The sequence below is a fragment of the Chiloscyllium punctatum genome, chromosome 11 (assembly GCF_047496795.1).
Source record: "Chiloscyllium punctatum isolate Juve2018m chromosome 11, sChiPun1.3, whole genome shotgun sequence".
Classification (NCBI taxonomy): domain Eukaryota; kingdom Metazoa; phylum Chordata; class Chondrichthyes; order Orectolobiformes; family Hemiscylliidae; genus Chiloscyllium; species Chiloscyllium punctatum.
Window position 1 is genome coordinate 53,091,384 of NC_092749.1, and position 23,596 is coordinate 53,114,979.

At 43.1% G+C, this 23,596-nt stretch overlaps 1 protein-coding gene across 1 annotated transcript in view; it reads right to left on the reverse strand.

The window, feature by feature from the left end:
- rps6kc1 (ribosomal protein S6 kinase polypeptide 1) overlaps window positions 1-23,596 on the reverse strand; it is a 176,883-nt gene that overhangs the window by 117,737 nt on the left and 35,550 nt on the right. Inside the window, exons 5-6 of the mRNA XM_072580801.1 lie at window positions 9,946-10,039; window positions 3,068-3,127 (exon numbers count right to left, since the gene is read on the reverse strand). Coding sequence (XP_072436902.1) covers window positions 3,068-3,127; window positions 9,946-10,039 — 154 coding nt within the window. The remainder of the gene's footprint in view (window positions 1-3,067; window positions 3,128-9,945; window positions 10,040-23,596) is intronic.

Genomic DNA, 23,596 nt, shown 5'->3' on the forward strand with positions numbered 1-23,596 from the left:
CACCTCCAAATGGACCCCACCACCAAGGATATATTTCCCTCCCCACCCCTATCAGAGTTCCGGAAAGACCACTCCCCCTCCCAAGTCCCTCCTCCCTACCTTTTATCTTAGCCTGCTTGGCACACCCTCCTCATTCCTGAAGAAGGGCTTATGCCCAAAACGTCGATTCTCCTTCTCCTTTGATGCTGCCTGACCTGCTGCGCTTTTCCAGCAACATATTTTTAAGCACAGGGTATTTTAAGTTCATTAGCTGCTGTTTAAGTGTGCTGGTAGGTTTGTGGGCTACCATGATGCTAAGAGGTCTGAGTAGTCCAGAAGTCAAACTCTGGGTCCGCTATGTGGTGACACTTTTGTCATCACCAAACGAAACAAATCAGAGGAAACCTACAACACCATCAATAATACCCTTACTGGCATAAAATTCAGAAAACAGGAGGAAACAACAAACTGCCATTCCTAGATGTCACAGTAGAACGAACACTCAGTGGGGAACTTCAAATCAGCGTCTACAGGAAAACAACACATATGAACTAAATACTGAACTACAGAAGCAATCATCCCAACACCCACAAACAAAGCTCCATTAGAACATTATTTCAACGAGCCACCACACACTGCAGGACAGAGGAAGTACGAAGAGTAGAAGAGAAATATCTATACACCATATTCAAAGAGAACAGTACCCAATAAACACAGTCCGCCGATTCCTCAGCAAAAAACCCAAACAAGTAGCCACAATGCGCCCAGAAACCCTAGCTACTTTACCATACATCAAAGACATCTCTGGAATGATTTTCAGACTACTCAGGCCTCTTAAGCATCATGGTAGCCCACAAACCTACCAACAGCAACTAATGAATTTAAAATACCCTATGTCATTTACAAAATACCCGGCAAGGACTGTAACAAACACTACATCAGACAAACAGACAGAAAATTAGCCACCAGGATACATGAACATCAACTAGCCACAAAAGGACAATTCCCTCTCTCACTAGTATCCTTACATACAGACCAAGAAGGATACCACTTTGACTGGGACAACACATCCATTCTAGGCTAAGCCAAACAAACAGAGACACGCACAAGAATTCCTTGAAGCATGGAGTTCTGGTTGGAATGCCATCAACAAGTACATCGATTTGGACCCCATCCACCATCCTCTGAGAAAGAACCGGAAATGACATCATCCACCCAAAGAAACCAAAACACAAATAGAAAGGAGGACATACCACCAGTGCTTCACCGGAGGCTCATTGGTGATATTACCTAATATGGCGATGAAACATCTGAGAACAAACCTTCCAGCTCAGCGAGCAAACGTACAGTATACAGAAGCAAGTGCAATATAATAAGAATGTAGGATTACAAGGCTAAGTCCTGTTTTGTTCATGCAATGTTGTTGATTCAACTTTTTTTTTCTCCCACTTACACAGAAGTTAAATTAAATCTTCTTTAATTTGTAAAGCTGGTATCATATCAGTTAAAGTTCTTTCTTTTCATGACAGAAGTGATTATTAGTTTTGTAAGTGGTTTCTTAGTAAATTGAAGTTTCATGTAGGACTCCCTCTCAGGAACATGCATTCTCCTCTAATTTTGTTTTTTTTTCTCCTGACCTACAAAAAGCGCAAAATACTGCCGATGTTGGAAATCGGAAATAAAATGAGGGAATGCTGCAGAAACCTATTTGGTCTGGCAGCATCAGTAGAGAGTGAAGCAAATTTAATGATTCAAGTCCTGTACAATAGCCTCACAGAGCAAAAAGCAGCTGGAAAATGGTGGGTTTTATGTTAAAGACCAGAGGGGGTAGTGGAACATATTGTGAAGGAAGGTTAGGGTGCCAAAAGCAAAAGAAAAAGTGGCTACTAATGGTTAAACTCAACATCTTCCCACTGGAGGTTATAAGGTGCCTTAGCAGAACACAAGGTGTTGTTGCTCTAGCTTGCATTCAGCTTAACCAATTCAAAGCATGACCTGTGACCTCCATTTTGATTATAAACTCCACACTCTTCTCCCATTAACTCCCCTCACAACTATCCGCAGAACCAGATGTGTCTTGTTGGCTTTGCTCTCAGAACAGCAGATCCATGTTCTCTTTTCCCATACCTGACAATTGCACCTACTTTTTAAATCTCCATCCCTCCCTTACCAACATTCACCATTGTCTGCATCTGCAGTTGGATTTGCTTTTCAGAGTTTGTGCTTTACCCAGATAAAGTAGATTTCGCTTTGGCACCGAACACAGGTCACGCTAAAAGCATTTGTCCTCACACTCAAAGCTCAGTCTGGCTACAGTTGAACTCCATACAGAATTAAATCAACTTTTCAAGAGATGTCCAGCAGCCTTTTAACTTTGAAAAGAAGTTTTATAATCATTAAAAAGGGTATGGCAAGGAAAACAGCTCCCTATTGCTTTCAGTATAAAAAGTCAAGAAAGCAAAGTACCTCATGTGATCCAAATCACACAAACACACACACCCTGACATTCCTGCACCTAGGCGGTGGCCAGCTAAGAGGTGACTGTGAATCAAAACAGGATCAGCTGATTATACATGACTGCTAATGATTACCTTCAGCTCATTGACTCAAGTATTACTGCATCCTCAATTAGAAATCTGGGGAAACTACTTCGTCAAGTTCCTTTTTTTAAAAAGAAGTCCAGCAGATCTCCCGTGGAATTGCTCCTTTACATGAGCAGGTACAGCGTTTTAGAAGAGTAAGAACATTATGCCACAATCTATAACATGTTAATCTACCCGAATGTAACAGTGTCTGCGAGAAGTCACAATGGATGTGTCATCGTACTCTGACATCAGTGAAAGGATAAAACATAAATTAAAGCAAAATACTGAGAGTGCTGGAGTTCGGAAATAAGAACAAAACATACTGGTGAAACGCAGCAGGACTGTCGGAATCCATGGAGAGAGAAACTGGAAACATTTCAACTCCAATAATGACATTTCTTTGGAACTGGACTTCCATAAAAAGAGTCATATCAGACCTAAAAGAATAACTGCTGATCGGTAGCTTATAGACAAAAGAAAGTAATATCTGTCTGGCATCTTACCTCCACATTCTGATTGACTACGGATAGTGGCATCATCAATGTTACTCAAATCTCTTCGAGCTAAAAAGAACAGAAAAGAAAAGCCAGTGTTCTTGCACACAAATCTTACTGATCATGATATTTCATATGTTTTTAAAGACAATTGTAAAATACACATTTCACAATTTCTTCTCATTTCCTTTCTCCCCTTTTCTGAAAAGAGGAGTCTTTTAGTGTACACTCTGTATTACTTACTGCTGGCAGCACCGGCTTCTCTTCAACCAGTTAACATCATTACCATGTAAGACTTTCCCAAATAAGACAAACAGATCGAAAACATCATTCCAAAATCCCACCCACCATTCAATTCAAGAGTTTAGTACACCATCATCCTACTACAGTGATGATCTGCTGTCACCACTTCAATATATCTTGCAGTCCAACCTAAACCTCTGCCCCTCCAAACAGCTAAGAAGCAAATGTGCATTGTGTAAAAATAAACTGGAGGTGATTAGTAATGTCTGGTATTAAAGCCATATTGTTATTCTTTCTTTCCTGTAGTTTCTCCCTTTCACAAACCAATTGAGATCTTAAATTCTCACTTTGAGCAAGTGATCTGGCCCAATCTGAACAAGTATCAGCAATACAGGAGCAATTTAAAAACAAGATCTACATTAGTTCACTGACTGTTAAAATCTCTCTTGGGACTGGACAGACAGACAATCAAGTTATTTTCATGAAATGTGTGTCCACATAGTAAACGGAAGGAAGTCTTGTAGCATTGAGGGTAACAGCTGAGCCGGATGTTCTTCATTCTCTCACACTCAGGTGACCAAAGGAGGTGTGCATTCATAGCACAGCCTAACAAGGTGAATGCCAATGAGAACCCTTCCTGCATTCACCAAAAGCAGGCAACAAGCACTGGAAAAACTCCTGATCAGCCATGCAATGGCAAGAAATTGGGGCCATTAATGCTCGTAGCCCAGGACCACATTATGCACATACAGTCGAATGTTGTCACATCAATTCGGATTTCTGGGATAACCAGACTGGATGAATGATGTAGATCAGCAAACCCGCATCTCTGATAGGGTGAATCAGGACCTGCCTCTTCGCCTTCCCCACGTGGGGACTGTGGTGGTGTGGGTCAGGCAATGAAGTCAAGAAGAGGAAGATATTAAACAGAACATGAAGTTATGCATAGCTCTTTTAAATGCTCAAGATCTGCTTGTTTTCATTTATATACAAGATTGTACCCAACGTTACAAACCTGGGTAGGGTGGCAAAGGAGAGAGAAAAATCAACAGATGTTAGTCTGAAAATCTTTGTGCAAAGTAGCTTGAAGCAAGAGTGGAAAACTGACTTTAAATTGACTGGTTTCAATATTTCTGTGCTAGTTGCACAGATCATCATGCCTATTGTCAAGGAAGCAACAGCTTACCGGTATCTAGGAGAAGGCACTGAGCTGGATGAGAGGAGAACCACTGACAAAAGCATCATTTCGATTAATCTCATGCCACAAAGTTCATTTGTTTCATTAAACCCTGCACTATTGACCAGTCACAGCTGCAGTGACACAAGTCTGAGGCAGGGAAGCAATCAGTTAGCAACACCATTTCTGATCATTATCCCATGGCTTTCGTAGAGGGTGATGTTGAATATAGTTGCTTTGTTAAGTAAGTGGAGTAAGTATTAACCACAACCTGATTATACGTAACAAATATGAAGTGAGTTGACCTTGGTCAGTATCCACGATGAATTAGGAGATCTGTGTAAATACAAACAAAGAACTACCGGCTTCTGGAGAAAACAGGAAATTGGTGAAGAATTTGCTAGATCATTCAGGGTTACAAAACATACTGGGTACGATGGATCCAATCTGAAATATTGCACACCATTGAGTTTTCCCTCCAAGGGATTCCAAGTCTGGCTTGTCCAAATGTGGGGAAACCATGGCGATATCCACTCAGTGCAGAAGTAGTGTTGCAGTTGAATCACACCCCTTTTTTAATGTCACCTTCTGTCATATTTCAAAAGTTAAAAAGGTCCCATAGGTGTTCTGGCATTGAATGAGAATTAGTAAGTGTGCAAGGAAAGTGAGGGGGCTGGGTGACAGATGGATAGAATACCAGTGAATGAGAAGGGATAGTATGCTAGAGGGGAGGTGATAAGGTGCCAGCTAAGTGGATGAGTGCTTTGGGAGATCAAGGGGTCAATGTTGGGTCAAGGGTGTTAGTCATGAGTTCACTTTAATAGTTACATAAAAATTAAGAGTTTGTTTTTAATCCTCTAAATTTTCCTGGGTAACTAATAAACTTGAATTAGTCACAGCCTTTCGTATTTCTCATAGTTTAAGGGGTTTTCTCAGAGCAGTTTAGTTGCAGGCAATGGCCCATCACAGCTTTCCATTTCCCATATGGTCCTGATAAACAAATACACTCTACAGTGCTGCAGTGAGAACCTGCCCATCAGACTATCTGCTCCATTGTTACAAGTCACTTAATGAGGTGAGCAGTCATGTCCATACTTTACTGGAATTATTGACAGCCGAGGGAAAACCATCTAAAGTGAACCTTAAAAAGTCAGGTAGGCAATACCACAAATAATTATTTTACAAACTGTATTCACCGATCCCAAACAGTAGAACAATCATCAGTTCTTTAGGGGAACTTCAGGTCTCCACAAGAATATAAAATAACCTAAAATTCACATTGGGATTAATGGCATTGAGGAGTCAATTGTAATGCTTTGACCACTGCAGTGAGACCACTGGAGGGCTCCAGTAGCAGGACGTGTACACTCAAGATTTAGGTAATGATAAAGTGAACCATCAAAAAGGGAATGGATATGGTTAAAATGGTAAGTTGAGGAAACCATTGCTACAAATACAAAGCAGGAAAGAAAACAAACCTATGGGATATTATCAAATCAAAAGGAAAAAAAGATTCTGATAAATCTAAACAAGTGGACTTTTTCCAACCACCAAAAAAAGACTTAGTGGGAAGTCTCAGGATAGTAACTTCTTGAAAAGTGAATGACTCTAAGCACCATCAAAAACTTGGAAAATGTCCAAGTAAATGAACATTATTTACTGAGAAGTGTTCAAGAATAGGTTTCCAGAGGCACAAAGTGTAGGCAACAAGATCCACAATTAAATAAATATATTTACATTAGGGATTACACAGAAAGCAAGAACTCTTCCAGGAATGCACAATTCAAGCTAAAATAACAGTTTAAAAAAGCAAAGTAATAACAGTAGGATGATCGCTTGACAATAAAGAACAGAAAAACTAGAAAATTTTCAACAAATTCTGGGACAGAGGTAAGAGATAGGGGTAAGAAATTGTACAAGACAATTTTGGGAGAAGGCATAAAATCTTTACGATAAAATTACAAAAAGCAAAGCTCTTTGGGTCAAGCGCTCCCTATTCAGGCAGATCACAGACTGAAACATGAGGCCCACTTAGTGGTGTCACAGCCCAAAAGAACTGAAAAGAAATAACTTCATTCTCTCCATTTCAAAACAAGAATAGAGAAATGGTGGAAAATTATTTACCAGGCTCTTCAAGATTAGTGTTAGTGAGAAAAGGTGAGGCATAAAGTTCAACTTTGCTTTTTAGAATAATTTGCAACAGGATAAGAACAGCTAAGTAATTTCATTTGAGGTTTTGTTTGTGCGGAGCCAGTTTTTTTGTTGCTAATCCATTGGCGGATGTAAAATATTCTGAGGTAGCCTAAGCCATTGCTTTGGTTATTGAAAGTTACACCAGGAGGAATAAACAAGTTCCACATCAAGTTGGTGCTGCAACAAATTTCTCTCCTTTCCACATGAGGGCAGTAAAGTCCGATGTCTGTCCATTCAGCTGTCAAGTGACAAAAATTCTCAAGAGATGTACATTTTTGTACATCAAAACATGAAGAAGTAGTTTTGTTCTTTAAAATAGAATACAATAGAATTCCTACAGTGTGGAAACAGGCCCTTCAGCCCAACAAGTCCACACCAACCCTCCAAAGAGTAACCCATCCAGACCAATAACCTACTATTCTACATTTACCCCTTACTAATGCACCTAACCTACGCATCCCTGAACACTGTGGACAACTTAGCAAGACAAAATCACCTAACCTGCAGAGCTTTGGATTATGGGAGGAAACTGGAGCATCCAGAGGAAACCCACGCAGACATGGGGAGAATGTGCAAACTCCACACAGACCGTCGCCAGAGGTTGGAATCGAACCTGGGTCCCTGGTGCTGTGAGACAGCAGTGCTAGCCACTGAGCCACTGTGCCACCCATTCTTTCAAGGGATTTAATGGATTAACCCTGTCTACTGCAGGTTGCTGCCAGTCTTAATGTTCTTCAGCTTTAACAGGTTGACCCCTCATTTTTTAGGTTTGCCTGGCACTGCTCCTGGCTGGCCCTGCTGCACTCTCCATTATAGCAGGTTGATCACCTTGTTTGCTGGTAATGCTAGAGTAAGGAACATGCCAGGCCATGAGTTGCAGATTGTTTAAATACAGCACTGCCATTGCTGATGGCTCGCAGCACCTTATGGATGCCCAGTCTCAAGTTGCTGGATCTGTTTGAAATCGGTTTCTTTTAGCACAATATTAGTGCCACACACACACGAGAGGGGGGAGAAACACATTCAAAGATGGGACTTTTGCCCCCACAATGATTGCACAACAGACATTCTTATCAATATTGTCCATATGGGCAGATTTGTAACTCACTCTCTTTCTCTTCACGACTTTAAAAGACTCACTTTAGCACCTGAAATGTTTCTGTTTGTCAGCAGCCTGTGACACTTCCTTTAATGATCACCGATTAGGCTGCTGCACTCTCAGTGCCACTGGATGGAGTGCATCATCACCTGCCCTCCAATTAGAGACACTGCACAAAGGGTTCTGTAACTGCTATGGGAGCCGAACTGCTTAATCTTTCAGCTGTGAGTTGTTTCTGTTGGAAACATCGGCCACCTTGAGGCCCAAGTGAAAATCACATCATGTGATCCCCATAGCCAATTTGGAAAATACTGAGCGATGGTTAAAATTAATCCTGGATTTTTACCTTGGGCTGAAATTTCAAACTTGCACTAATTGGGATTTTTAAGACAGGCACATTGGAGAGAATTGGGCCAAGTAATTTTTTTTTTCCTCTGGTCAGTTCCTTCACCACCTGTTGCAAGCCAGTCTATCAGCTCGATCCTGGAGGACTTGACCAACTCAAATCAGTAATGAGAGACGGTGATAGTGAAATCCCCGACCCAGAGAGTGTGCTCTGTCACACTGCCTTCCTTTTTCAAGTTGAATTCAACAGAAGAATGCTGATTCATCAACAAAGAGGGGAAAGTAGGATGGTTCTACATTTACCCCTTACTAATACACCTAACCTACGCATCCCTGAACACCGTGGACAATTCAGCAAGACCAAATCACCTAACCTGCAGAGCTTTGGATTATGGGAGGAAACCGGAACATCCAGAGGAAACCCACGCAGAAATATAGAAATTCGCAAAAGAGAAAAGGCCATTCAACCTACTCAGGGCAATTGAAGACAGACAACAAGGGATAGTTCATTATGCTTATATTTATCACTCTGCTAATAGCCATCCTAGTGTTGTGGCAAAATATATTGTTTCTATTTCAGACTTCTGCCATCTGCAATGTTTCGTGTCCACTAAAAATCCCAATTAGTGCAAGTTTGAAATTACAGTCCAAGGTAAAAATCCAGGAAGAATTTTTACCATCGTAGGAGGGAGGGCTTCAGATACGTGGATCATTGGGATCCCCTCTGGGGAAGGTGGGACCTGTACGAGGAGGATGGGTTGCACCTGAACTGGAAGAGTACCAATATCCTGGGCAGGAGGTTTGCTAGAGCTTTTCGGGAGGGTTTAAACTAGTTTGGCAAGGGAATGGAAACCAGAGCTATGGATCAGAGAATGGGGTGGCTGGCAAACAGGCAGATACAGCGTGCAGAGAGTCTGTTAGGAAGGATAGACAGTCGATAGGGCAAAGTTACAGTCGGTGTGAGAGGTTAAAGTGTGTCTATTTTAATACAAGAGGTGTCAGGAATAAGGGTGATCAACTTGCAGCATAGATCAGTACTTGGAACTACAATGTTGTGGCCATTACAGGGCAGGAATGTTTGTTGGACGTTCCAGGGTTATGATGTTTCAAAAGGAATAGGGAAGCAAGTAAAAGATGGTGAGGGAGTGGCATTGCTAATCAGGGATAATATCACAGCTGCAGAAAGGGGGGTCATCGAGAGGGGTATGTCTACTCAGTCAGTATGGATGGAAGTCAGAAACGATAAAAGGAGCTGTCATTTTATCGGGAATTTTCTACAGGCACCCTAATAGCAACAAAGACATGGAGGAGCAGACTGGGAGGCAGATTGTGGAAAGGTACAGAAGTAATAGGGTTGTTGTCATGGGTGACTTCAAGTTCCCTAATATTGATTGGAACCTCCTCAGTGCAAATAGTTTGGATGGAGCAGATTTGGTCAGATATGTCCAAAGGATTCCTGATTCAATATGTAGATCGGCCAACTGGAGGGAGGCCATTTTGGATTTAGTATTTGGCAACGAACCAGGTCAGGTGTCAGATCTCTCGGGAGAGCATTTCGGTGATAGTGATTACAACGCCATGATCTTTACTATACCCATGGCATCCAGCGGCAGAGTGCAGCAGTCTAACCAGTGATCACTAAAGGAAGTGTCACAGGCTGCTCACAAAATGAAACACTTCAGGTACTCGAGCGAGTCTTTAAAAGTAGTGAAAAGAAAAGATAGCTACAATTTCAGGCATCATTTTTTAAAATATATAAAACGGTGTCAATAGCAAGAATTCTACTTTTTAAACTTTCATGCATTGCCTTAACTATTGGATGGTCAATACCTTCATTACTGCTGTCTGATAGACCATCAATCAGGGACTCTGAAGAGGGATCCACTGGCCCAATAAGATCTGATCCATCATGAACTTCACCATCCTGAAAAATACATTTCAAAACATAATGTGGCAAACAAAACATTTTCCCACAAAACATCTTTTAAATTAACTGGGAATGATTATGGATCTTGGCATGTGAAGAGGTGAGGATCTCCATCAGAGGTCTTCTATAATGGCTGAGAGGAGGAGGGTTGGAATGTAATGAGTCTTTTGATGGTTGAAAATGAAAAAAAAACTTGTATAGGATTAATTGGAGACAGTCCTCTTCTGTATAATAAATTTTCAGTGATGTTACTATTACTAACATCATATACAACAAAAGCTGCACTGCGTGAAGTGTTGACACAGCTTTCTCATGTTGACATGCTTGCCCTTTCATACTTCATAAACGGGGAAAGTTTTATACTGATCTTAGACACACGATATTGGGATGCCACCATGTTTCTGTACTCAACAAGAAAACAGCTGTCTATTGCAAGCAGATGGGTTTCTTTTCTATTATCTGCTTAAAACCAAATTTACCAGCTTAAACTCACAATAACATGCACTCTACCTCATTCTGAGAAAACAAAATCACACACACATACACACTCCGCCCTTCCCCCTCCCCCCTCAACACATACACACAAATTACAGACATGAATATTATGTTTTCAGAGAGGGAGGGAGGCAGCCACAGACAGACAGGGAGGCAGGCACAGACAGACAGGGAGGCAGACAGAGGGGGAGGGAGGGAGGGAGGAAGACAGACTTCCTGCTTTTGTTTTCTTTTTCATAAGCTAGATGTTTCTGCTACATTGTTCAAATCATTTCAGTTCCCTTCCAGCTCTGACCAACTCTTCGATGAGAACAAGTTGTAGACACTCAGGTTCTCAATCTTTCATTCATCAGTGAAGGATTCAAATTTTGAAGGTGATTTTCCCTCTTTCCCTGGGAGGATGACAGACAGGGCGTGATGAAAGCAAACAAGGAGGAAGACAGAGAGACAGACACCTAGCGGGAAGGAGGGAGGGAGGGAGGGAGGAAGACAGGTAGACAGACACCGAGGGAGGGAGGGAGACTGACAGACACATTCACCCTCCCTCTGTGTCATCTCAGAGGGCGGGATGGGGACTGACAGAGAGACAGACAGACTCACCCTCCCTCTGTGCCTGTCTGTCAGGGGGAGGGTGGGAGGCTGACAGGCAGACACAAAGAGAGCAGGGAGGGAAAGACAGACATATAGACACACACACATACACACACACACACACACACACACACACACAGGAAGGGAGACAGACAACAGGGACACAGAGGGAGGGAAGAAGGGAGACTGAGACACAGGAATGAAGGGAGACAGAAAGGCAGACACAGAAGGAGGAAGGGAGATTGACAGTCAGCAAGAGAGACAGACAGATGGACACACAGACAGACACTCACCGACAGATACAGAGAGAGAAAAATGAGACTGACAGACAAACAGACAGACACAGAGGGAGGGAAACTGACATGTAGACAGACATAGTCACCCTCCCCCTGTGTGTCAGAGGGTGGGAGGGAGATTGACAGAGACACAGAGAGAGAGAGACAGAGAGAGAGAAAGAGAGAGAGAGAGAGAGAGAGAGAGAGGGAGACAGACTGACTGACAGCGAGGGAGACAGACACAGAGGGAGGGAGATGAACAAACAGACAGACAGAGGAACGGAGGGAGATCGACAGATGACAGAGGGATAGAGACAGACAAACAGAGGAAGCGGAGGGAGACAGACACAGAAGGAGGGAGGTAGAGAGACTGTCAGACTAATCGAGGGGAGGGAGGGAGACTGATGGACAGACACACAGAGGGAAGAAGACTGACAGATAGCCATGGAGGGAGGGTGGCTGTGTCTGTCTAGCTGTCAGTCACCCTCCTTCTCTCTGTGTCCATCACTCTCCCTCCTTCTCTCTCTCTCTCTCTCTCTCTATGTGTCGGTCTGTCCATCAGGATCCCTCCTTCTCTCTCCCTCGGTGTCTGTTAGTCTCCCTCCTTCTCTCTCTCGCTCGCTTTCTCCATCTGTCAAGTTCCCACTTTCTCTCTTTCTCGCTCTCCCTCGGTGTCTGTCTGTCTGTCTCTCTCTCTCTTTCTGCGTGCCTGTCGGTCTGTCTCCCACCTTCTCTCTCTCTCGTCTCTGACTGTCAGGATCCTGCCTTCTCTCTCGGTCTGTGTCTGTCAGTCTCCCTCCTTTGCGCGCTCTCGCTCTCTCTCTCTCTCTGTGTCTGTCTCCCTCCTTCTCTCCCTCTCTGTGTCTGTCTGTCTGTCAGGATCCGTTCTGCTCTCTCTCTCTCTCTCTCTCTCTCTCTCTCTCTCTGTGTGCCTGTTTGTCTGGCTCCCTCTGTACCAGTCTCCAAGCCTCTGATTCTGTCAGAGGGAGGGAGACTGACAGACAGACACAATCTAGGGACTGGATGGAAAGAGGGAGGGAGGGACACTGACAGAGGCAGAAGGGGAGGGATACTATTCAACTGACAGACGGACACAGAGGAAGGGAGGAACACTGACAGACAGAGGGAGGGAGAGAGATGAAGAACAAAGAAAGTTTATAGCCCAGGAACAGGTTCTCCAAGCCTGAGCCAATCCAAATCCACTGTCTAAACCCATCGCCCAATTCTTAAGCATCTGTATCCCTCTGCTACTCCTGCAACTGTCCAGACACTCTTTAAATGAATCCACCGTGCCTGCCTCTACTGGCAACGCATCCCAGGCACCTACCATTCTCTGCATAAAGTACTTTCTGCATATATTCCCCTTAAACTGTCCATCTCTCACCTTGAAAGTGTGACCTCTCATTATCGAATCCTTCACCCTGGGAAAAAGCTTATCTCAATCCACCCTGTCTCTACTCTTCATGATTTTGTAGACCTCAATCAGGACCCCCTCAATCGCCTTTCTTCTAATAGAAACAATCCTAACTTACTCAACCTCTCCTCATAGCTAGTACCTTCCATACCAGGCAACATCCTCGTAAACCTTCTCTGTACCATCTCCAAAGCGTCCACGTCCTTTTGGTAATGTGGCAACCAGAACTGTACACAGTATTCTAAATGCAGCCGAATCAATGTCTTGTACAATTTTAACATGACATGCCGGCTCTTATACTCAATACTCCGTCCGATGAAGGCAAACATCCCATATGCCTTCTTAACCACTCTATCCACCTGTGCAGCCATCTTCAGGGTACAATGGACCTGAACTCCCAGAGCTCTCTGTTCATCAACTTTTCTCAAGGCTCTTCCATTTACAGTACAGTTCGCTCTAGAATTAGACTTCCCAAAATCACCTCACATTTGCCTGGATTGAACGCCATCTGCCACTTCTCCGCCCAACTCTCCAGTCTATCTATATTCTCCTGAATTCTTTGACAGTCCCCTATGCTTTCTGCTACTCCAATCTTTGTGTAGTCTGCAAATTTACTGATCAGACCAACAGTGCCCTCTTCCAGATCATTTATGTATATCACAAAAACAACAGTGGCTCCAGCACTGATCCCTGTGGAACACCACTGGTTACCTTTCTCCATTTCAAGAAACCCCCTTCAACAACTACTGTTGCTCAACCAGTTCTTTATCCACCCAGCTAGAACACCTTGCACACCATGTGACCTCACTTTCTCCATTAGTTTAACATGGGGAACCTTTTCAAACGCCTTACTAAAGTCCATGTATATAACATCAACAGCCCTTCCTTCAACTTTCAACTTGGTCACTTCCTCAAAAGAACTCTATTAAGTTGGTAAGACACTATCTCCCCCACACAAAACCATATTGCCTATCACTGATAACCCCATTCTTCTCCAAATATAAATATATTTTATTCCTCAGTACCTTCTCCAGCAACTTTCCCACCACTGTCGTCAGGCTCACTGGTCTGTAGTTACCCGGAATATCCCTACTGCCCTTCTTGTATAGGGGGAACAACATGAACAACTCTCCGGTCCTCCAGCACTTCACCTGTATTTAAGGATGCCACAAAGATATCTGTCAGGGCCCCAGATATTTCCTCTTTTGCCTTCCTCATTAACCTGGGATAGATCCCATCCGGTCCTGGGGATTTGTCCACCTTAATAACCTCTAGCCTACCCAACACTTCTTCCCTCCTTATGTTAATGTGATCCAGAGTAAACAAACTTCTAGCTCTCATCTCAACATTCATGTCCCTCTCCTCAGTGAACATTGATGCAAAGTAATCACTGAGAATCTCACCCATTTTCTCAGGTTCGACACACAACCTTCCTTCCTTACCCTTTAGTGGACCAACCATTTCTGTAGTTACCCTCTTGTTTCTTATATAAAAATAAAATGCTTTGGGATTCTCCTGAATTCTGCTCACTAAAAACTTATTTCTTGATCCCTTTTAACCCGCTTGATTCCTCGTTTAAGATTGGTCCTACTCTCCCGATATTCCTCCAAGGCTCATTCTGCTCTTAGCTGCCTGGACCTTATGTACGCCTTCCCTTTTCCTCTTGGCTAGTCACACAATTTCTCCTGTCATCCATGGTTCACTAATCTGGTCTTTCCTATCCCTTGTTCTCAAAGGGACATGCCTATCTTTGAAAGCCTCCCACACATCAAATGTGGACTTGCCTTCAAATACTGTGTCCAATCCACATTTTCCAGCTCATGCCGAATTCTGATACAATTGGCCTTGGCCCAGTTTAGTACTTGTCCCTTAGGGCTACACTCATCTCTGTCTACGAGTATTCTAAAACTTACAGCATTGTGGTCACTATTCCCAAAGAAATCCCCCACTGCAACTTTTATCACCTGGTCTAGCTCACTCCCCAGCACCAGGTCCAACATGGCCCCTTCCCTTGTCAGAATACTGACATGCTGCTCTGGAAAGCTTTCCTGGACGCTCCTTACAAATTCTGCCCGATCCAGACCTCTGACACTAAGTGTATCTCAGTCAATGCTGGGAAAATTTAAATCTCCCATCACCACCACCCTGTTACCTCTACATCTTTCCATAATCTGTTTACCCATTTGTAGGTACCCAGACAGACAGAGACAGAGACAGAGGGACGGACAGACAGACAGACAGATACATGGAGGGAGACTCAAGATGAGAATGGTGCTGGAAAAGCACAGGTCAGGCAGCATCTGAGGAGCAGGAAAATCCAAGTTTCGGGCAAAAGCCCATTCCTGATGAAGGGGCTCTTGCCTGAAATATTGACTTTTCTGCTCCTCGGATGCTGCCTGATCTGCTGTGCTTTTCCAGCACCACTCTAACCTTGACTCTCATCTCCAGCATCTGCAGTACCCACTTCTGCCTACATGGAGGGAGACTGACAGACAGACAGATGGAGGGAGTCTCAAGATTAGAGTGGTGTTGGAAAAGCACAGCAGTCACCCTCCTTTGTTCTCTGTTTCTGTCTTTCTACCTCAGTCTCCCTCCCTCTGTATGTCTGTCTCCCTCACTCCCTCTGTATCTGTCTGTCAGGGAGTGAGCTTCAGGGCAGAGGAGATGACCCACCTTCCCTCCCCTCTCCGCTCACCTCCATCCAAGGCCCCAAAAGGAGCCTTCCACATCATAGATAAGCATCACAATGAGCTCTGGCAACTTCATTTTCTAAAAAAATGCCAATGTCGACCACCATGGTCCCTTGATGTAAAATAGTATCTTTTCCCATTTTTAAGTACAAAGCCCCCGCAGGAAAGGTGGTTTTTACAACTGTTTCTCTCCCTTCGAACACTGTCTGAGCTGCTGTTTAATTTCCAGAATTCTCCGGTGTTCTCACTCGGCCTCTTGAGGTCTTCTACATCCAATTGACAAAGCACCTTAAAATTAAACATCCTCCTTGTGTAGTTGATGGATTCCAACATCGTTGCATTAAGTTGGGTGGCAGAGGAAGTCTGTAGCAGCAGCAGCAGCAGCAGCAGCAGAGATATCTCCTCCACACTGTGGTCTTTACAGTCAGAAGCCCAGTTTCAGTTTTACACATTTCCTGAATAAGCTTTAAAATGTTAATATTTGCAAAAGAAGTGCTAATAATGGGAAATAATGTGGAATTGATGGGACCAGAGAAAAAAAAAAGAGAGAAGCTGAGTAATATCAGAAAAGGAAATATATTCCTTCCCTCTAGAAAGCAACTTGGAGGTGGAGCTGGATTCCAACAGAAACAGGTGGCCACAGTTTTCCAGGACAATGTGAAATGTCATATCAACCTGTTAAGTGTTCAGGGTCCCCTTTAAAATCAGTGTTAACTCATCATTCCAGGTTTCATATTTCCTGTCTAGTATGAAACCTCATCGAACGGTGTCACATTAATAACCCCTGGCCTTCTGCAAATATAAACAAATCTTCTATGAAGGTAGAGAATCATGAGAGTCAAGCACCACCCTAACCCATTATCAATGCAGCGGATCGAAAATAAGGTCTTGGCCTTAGAAGGAACGAAAACTAACCTGTACATGGAGTTGGGCAAGGAAACTATGGTCAGCTGATGTCGTCAGTAGCTGGACCATGGCCACTGGCCCGAACGGGGTTAGACGAATGATTGATGTTGCATTGATAGGCAGCCCCCAAAACAGGGTATAGTAACAGGGACAGGAAAGGAGGAAGGGGCAAAAAGATCCAGAGGTGGAGAGCTGACTGACTCTCTCTCTCTGCTGGAACACAAGGAGTTCTCTGTAGCAGGCCAAGCGAAGAATAAAGACTGTTGCAGGACCACCACGATAGGGTGCAGGGCCACGGGGCCATGAGTGTGTGCCATCTATTCCTCCATTCTACAAACACCTCCAGGATCAGTAAAGCATTCACATCTGTTATATATTCCCTTATCTTTGCCTAATTTACTGTACCATATCAAAACCAGTTGCTTCTCAATAAGCTGTCAAAAAATAACTGTATATGTCAGTAAGCAGTGACCAGAAGGCCCATAAAATCAACACACCCTCCATCCAGCATAGTGTTATGATCATGTTCGGATAGTGGTAAAATGGCCTGACAAACTTAAGCTTCCATCACGTGATCGATAGACCAGACATTTTTTTTTAAAACTAAGACAATTTTTCAAAAGGAGCAAACATGGACTTAAAATGTCTACAAAAGGTCAGCTGGCCACAGATTGAGGCAAGGTTTCAGAGACTCACGTGGAATATTTAAAATTGCCTCCACTGAGTTTAGCATTTTATCAGAAGGTATCAAAACCAGGCAGAAAAGGTCAGCATCAAGAAACTTGCATCTCCTGTTTACTTCATGCTTGTAGTGATAATTTCACAAACAGAAACAGAAACAGAAGGTTTAAACTCAGTAGGTCAAGCAGCATGAGTGGAGAGAAGACAGAGTCCACTAAGCCTTCTTCACAACAGATATTGAGAGAATAAAGTTTCACTCATTAGACAGACAGCTTGAAAAGATAGTAGAGTTGAACTCATTGTACATTAAATACATACAATATTTCAAGCTTCACTTTTGAGCAGAGTAGTAAAAAGGAAAAATGTAGTTGTGACAAGCCCTGGAACACACTCCATATGAGTTTCTCTAATCATCTCCGAATACAGCGCCTGGTGAAAACAACTATTCACTGAGAACTCATATCTTCAGATTTCACTACAGCTAACCATACAGGTTAACTGTAAAACAACTGCAGTTTCAAGGTAAAAAATTAATACTCTAAGGATTTTAACTGCATAGCCTTCATTCTCCCTGTCTATACCAGGCACACTCCCTTTTAAAAAAAACTTACTATGTTTGTGCACGTCATATTCGATTTGTTTTCTCCTTAGGGTTAAAAGGAGAATTTTAAAATTATTTTTCAGTCAGGATAAATGCATATAATTGGCTCTTTCCTTTTCTAGAAAGCTATGTTTTAGTTGAAGTATGCTAGCTATGTGCTAAACAGAAAAAACAATATTTGCTGCAACTGAGCGGGAGGGTGTTAAAAAGGGAACAGATTCCTCTCCGTCATCTGGACTAATTTCCTCCACAAAGAAATTCTAACTTCCAGTTCACTAACAGCAAAAATAACGGCTCAACAAGGTTCCACATATTACGATTCTTACAGTAGCAAGCAAACTCAAGCCAAACAAACAGTGTGTACATAATTTGTACTTTAAATAAGAAATAGAACTTCTCCCTTGTAATCCAAACTGCAAATATTCCACGCCACAGTTAAACTTTACACTTTTGCCTTAAGTAATTCTCCTTAGACCAAATCAAAATAATGTGTTGTTTGTTTATTTAGAGTCACACAGCACGGAAACAAACCTCTCAGTCCAACCAATCCATGCCGAACATAATCCCAAACTAAACTAGTCCCATAGGCCAGGAACAGGCAGATATCCCTCCAAACCTTTCTTATTCTTATTCTTATATCCAAATAAATGTATTTTAAATGTTATAATTGTACCCCCATTTCCTACTTTCTCAGGATGTTCATTCCACCCTGTGTAAAAAATTTGCTTCTTTTTTTAAAATCTCTCTCCTTTCACCTGAAAAATGCGCCTTCTAAATATTTTTCCTTTCCCAGCCCAGTAACTTCCAACACCAGAACTGTTCTTCAATGAGGGTGTTCTTCCAAATTCTCCCTCTACTGCAAGGTAGGCAAACTTCCCAAACTGGTTTCAAATTCTCACAAAATAAAATGATCACAAGCTCCCACCTGTATCCGTGGATATTGAACGATAAGAGATTTCGGTCTCCAGCTGATCTCTTTCTCCCAGATCCTGGCAGACTGGTGACGTCTTTGAATTCTCAGAGATATCTTGGAAATCTTGCTCTGTCAAAAATCTAATCTCCATAGCATCAAGAATCACATTGGCCTAGAAATGTTGATTAGCCATTCAGGAGTCTCAACTTCCTTTTTCTATTTTTAGATTAGATTAGATTAGATTACTTACAGTGTGGAAAACAGGCCCTTCGGCCCAACAAGTCCACACCGCCCCGCCGAAGCGCAACCCACCCATACCCCTACATCTGCCCCTTACCTAACACTACAGACAATTTAGCATGGCCAATTCACCTGACCTGCACATCTTTGGAATGTGGGAGGAAACCGGAGCACCCGGAGGAAACCCACGCAGACATGGGGAGAATGTGCAAACTCCACACAGTCAGTCGCCTGAGGCGGGAATTGAACCCGGGTCTCTGGCGCTGTGAGGCAGCAGTGCTAACCACTGCGCCACCATGCCGCCCACCAGACAGACAGTTTAGAGTTGAATGGTTTACAAACCAACCTTCTCAACACATTCTTGGGACTTGGAGACTAGTAGTCGAACTACTGCAAACACAGTGCCATTGCTACCAAACAGGAGTACCTCACACACTGCCTTTCCAGCAAAACAGAAAATCTTTACTCTTTAAAAAGCACATCACCCAAACCTATCGCTAGGCAAACCTGCGTAGAGGTCATTTTTAATCGCAAACTGAAGACGGTTCTGAGCCCTTCTTATAAATGCCATATTTGTAAAAATAAGATTGTTTTAGAACATAATTCAAAACAAAAATTGCCACTGAATCTTTAGTGCCTGCAATAATAATAATAGTCACCTGGTGGCACCCAAGTACTTTCCATCAACCAAGCAGAGCTAACAGAAGTACAGCACATGTAGCTTATCTTATTTAGAGTTTCTTGGTCCATTTTCCCCAATTTGGGAATAATACTCAATCACCAGGATAAATTAAACTGCCATCCTGGATGCACAGCAGTTAGCACTGGTTAGCACCAGGGACCAGGGTTCAATTCCACTCTGTAGCAACTGACTGCGTGAGTTTCCTCCAGGTGCTCCGGTTTCCTCACACAATCCAGGGATGTGCAGGTTAGGTGGATTGGCCATGATAAAAGCCATTTTTGGGGTTATGGAGATGGGATGGGTCTGTGATACTCTTCAGAGGGTCGGTGTTAACTTGACGGGCTGAATGGCCTCTTCCGGCACTGTCGGGATTTCAGGAATTTTGATTTTAGTGACTTCAGTGGTAATATAAAACACAGAATAGGGAATTGCCAGCTCGTTTCATAAATCTGCCAATTTTCACTGTATTCCACCATGTCAATGTTAAGTTAAAACTCAGAGCTGTCAAACAGATTATTAATTAGCTATCATTCATTTTACACAACTATAGTCAAAATTGTCACCAAATAGTCCAGAGTCATAGTGATATGCAGTTAGGAAGGAATTACCTTGAGTCTGCAACATTGGCTCTGACACCATGAAGTCTCATAGCATCATGGGCAAGGAAATCTCTGAAGTTACCACATACCACCACCCCTCTCAGATGACGACTCAGTACCTCTCAATGTTGAATACTACTTGGAGGAAGCACTGAGGGTGCCAAGGTTGCAAAAATGTTCTCTAGGGAGGGACTTCAATGTCCATCGCTAAGAGTGGCTCAGCTGCTACAGTATGATCAAGGTGGTAGAGTTCAATAGGACATAGCTGCTAGGTCAGGTCTGCAGCAGGTATGTGGGAACCGACAAGATAGAAAAGCAGACTCAACTCACTCTTTACCGATTTGCTGGTGGCAGACACATCTGTCCATAGCAGTAAGAGTGACCACTGCACAGCCCTATGGAGACGGTCCTGTCTTCACATTGGGAATACTTCCATCAAGTTGGGTGGCACTCAAGTGGATAGACTTTGAACAGATCGAGCCACTCAATGCTGGAAGTCCATGAGGTGCTGTGGGCCATCAGCAACAGCAGAACTGTACTCCATCACCACGGCTTAGCAAGTCCTACACTCCACCATTTCCACCCAACCATGACATCAACCCTGGTACAACAGAGAGTACAGGTGGGCATGAAGCAGCAGTGGCAGCCATACCTAAAAATTGTGACGACCTCGCAAAGCTACAAAACACTCACGTGCTAAACTGACTATCCAATCAGCAAGTGACAGACAAAACAAAAGATCAGATCTTACCTGATATGTCTAGTAGGGTTTGGTGATGGATAATTAAACAACCAATTCAAGATTGGAGGAGCATGCACCACTGGGAGAGTGGAGCTGCACGAACAGGGGATCAGCAGGGGAAGGCAACACAACCAGCAGAGTGTCACATCAACACGTTTCTACCTATCAGAGCCAAAGTGTGACACCATAGGAAAACTGGTAGCTGATTGGTGGGTAATTCTTCTTTTGATTGGTAAGTGATTGAAAATCAGGAGACATTATTAGGGTGTGATCCATGGTGGCCACATCCACAGCAATCGTCAGGTGGTTCGAGAAACATCAGCACAGATTAGAGGAGCTGGAATCAGAGCTGCGGACACATCAGGGAGGATGCTGTTTCAGGAAACACAGTCACAGCCTTTGGGTTAACTGCATCAAAACAGATCAGTTGTCAGCAACAGAAGAATGTGGCTGTGAGTGACATAGGTATTGGAATCCACACGGAACTCTGGAAGAGCCTCAGTCAGTGCCTTTATCCAAGGAGGTACCAGGTTCTTGCTCCCGATATGGATGAGGAGCAGGGAGAATATTTGAACAGACGAAAGCACCACGGCACAGAGCACCATTCAAGTGGGGAAAGAATAAGAGCAATTTCGTAGCAACAGGAGACAGCAGTGTTAGGGTAATGGATACTGTACTCTGTAGCAAAGACAGAGTCACAAAGACTGTATTGCCAACTTGATGCCAAAGTGATGAGACTAAATTAAAAAGCAAAGAGTAGTAATAAATCTCAGGATTACTACCTGGGCCACGTACAAATTGGCATTGGGTAAAAATGATTGGGGGCAACTGTTTGGCACAAAAGATTGATGTGGGAGAAATAGGTTTCATTCATGGGAACTGGAATGCAGCAGGCAAATCATAACTCGGGTAGTAGACGGGATCAAAATTAATTAGCGGGGATAAAGTTCAACTGAACAAAACTGAAAAAAAAATTCAAACCTGTACCTGGACTTTCAGAAAGCTTTTGATAAAGTCCCACATAGGAGGTTAGTGAGCAAAATTAGGTTGCATGGTACTGGGGGCAAAGTACTAACTTGGATTGAAAGTTGGTTGGTTGATAGGAAACAAAAGAGTAGTGATAAACGGCTCCATTTCGGAATGGCAGGCAGTGACCAGTGGTGTACCGCAGGGATCCGTGCTGGGACCGCAGCTTTTTACAATATATGTAAATGATATAGAAGATGGTATTAGCAATAACATTAGCAAATTTGCTGATGATACAAAGCTGGGTGGCAGGGTGAAATGTGATGTGGATGTTAGGAGATTACAGGGTGACCTGGACAAGTTAGGTGAGTGGACAGATGCAGCTTAATGTGGATAAATGTATGGTTATTCACTTTGGTGGCAAGAACAGGAAGGCAGATTACTACCTAAATGGAATCAATTTAGGTAAAGGGGAAGTACAGAGAGATCTGGGTGTTCTTGTACACCAGTCAATGAAGGTAAGCATGCAGGTACAACAGGTAGTGAGGAAGGCTAATAGCATGCTGGCCTTCATAACAAGAGGGATTGAGTATAGAAGCAAAGAGGTTCTTCTGCAGCTGTACAGGGCCCTGGTGAGACCACACCTGGAGTACTGTGTGCAGTTCTGGTCTCCAAATTTGCGGAAAGACATTCTGGCTATTGAGGGAGTGCAGCGTAGGTTCATTAGGTCAATTCCTGGAATGGCAGGAATTACCTTACACTGAAAGACTGGAGCGACTGGGCTTGTATACCCTTGAGTTTAGAAGGCTGAGAGGGGATCTGATTGAGACAGAAGATTATTAAAGGATTGGATACTCTGGAGGCAGGAAACGTTTCAGCTGATGTGCAAGTGCCAAACCAGAGGACACAGCTTAAAAATACGGGGTAGACCATTTAGGACAGATATGAGGAGAAACTTCTTCACCCAGAGAGTGGTGGCTGTGTGGAATGCTCTGCCCCAGAGAGCAGTGGAGGCCCAGTCTCTGGATTCATTTAAGAAAGAGTTGGATAGAGCTCTCAAGGATTGTGGAATCAAGGGTATGGAGATAAGGCAGGAACAGGATACTGATTAAGGATGATCAGCCATGATCATATTGAATGGTGGTGCAGGCTCGAAGGGCAGAATGGCCTACTCCTGCACCTATTGTCTATTGTATCCTATTGTAACAAAAAAAAAAGAGGTCCAGAGGCGGTCTAGAGGCAAAGCGCATCAGGAGAAGAAAGAAAATGTAAGCAGAAAAGGGCATCAGAATGAGAAACAAGTGGGAAAAAGTCAATGCTTAAGGTTCTTTATCTGAATGCACACAGCTTTTTGAACAGGATAGATAAGTTGATGACAGAAATAAGTAAATTAATACCATTCAATAGCTATTACAGAGATGGGGTTGCAGGGTGACCAGGACAGAGAACTTGAATATTCAAGTGTATTGATGATTTGGAGATATCTGTGTTGGACTGGGGTGTACAAAGTTAAAAATCACACAACTGTAAGACAGAGTTTATAGCAAAATTGTGTGCTCCACAACCACCTGATGAAGGAGCAGCATTCCGAAAGCTAGTGCTTCCAATTAAACTTGTTGGACTATAACCTGGTGTTGTGTGATTTTTAACCAAGTGTTTTGAGCATTTCAACACAATGAGCAAAAAGGAAAGAAGAGGTGGGAGTAACATTGTTAATAAAATAACTGTGTCAGTGCAGTGAAAGAGCACAGATAAAGAT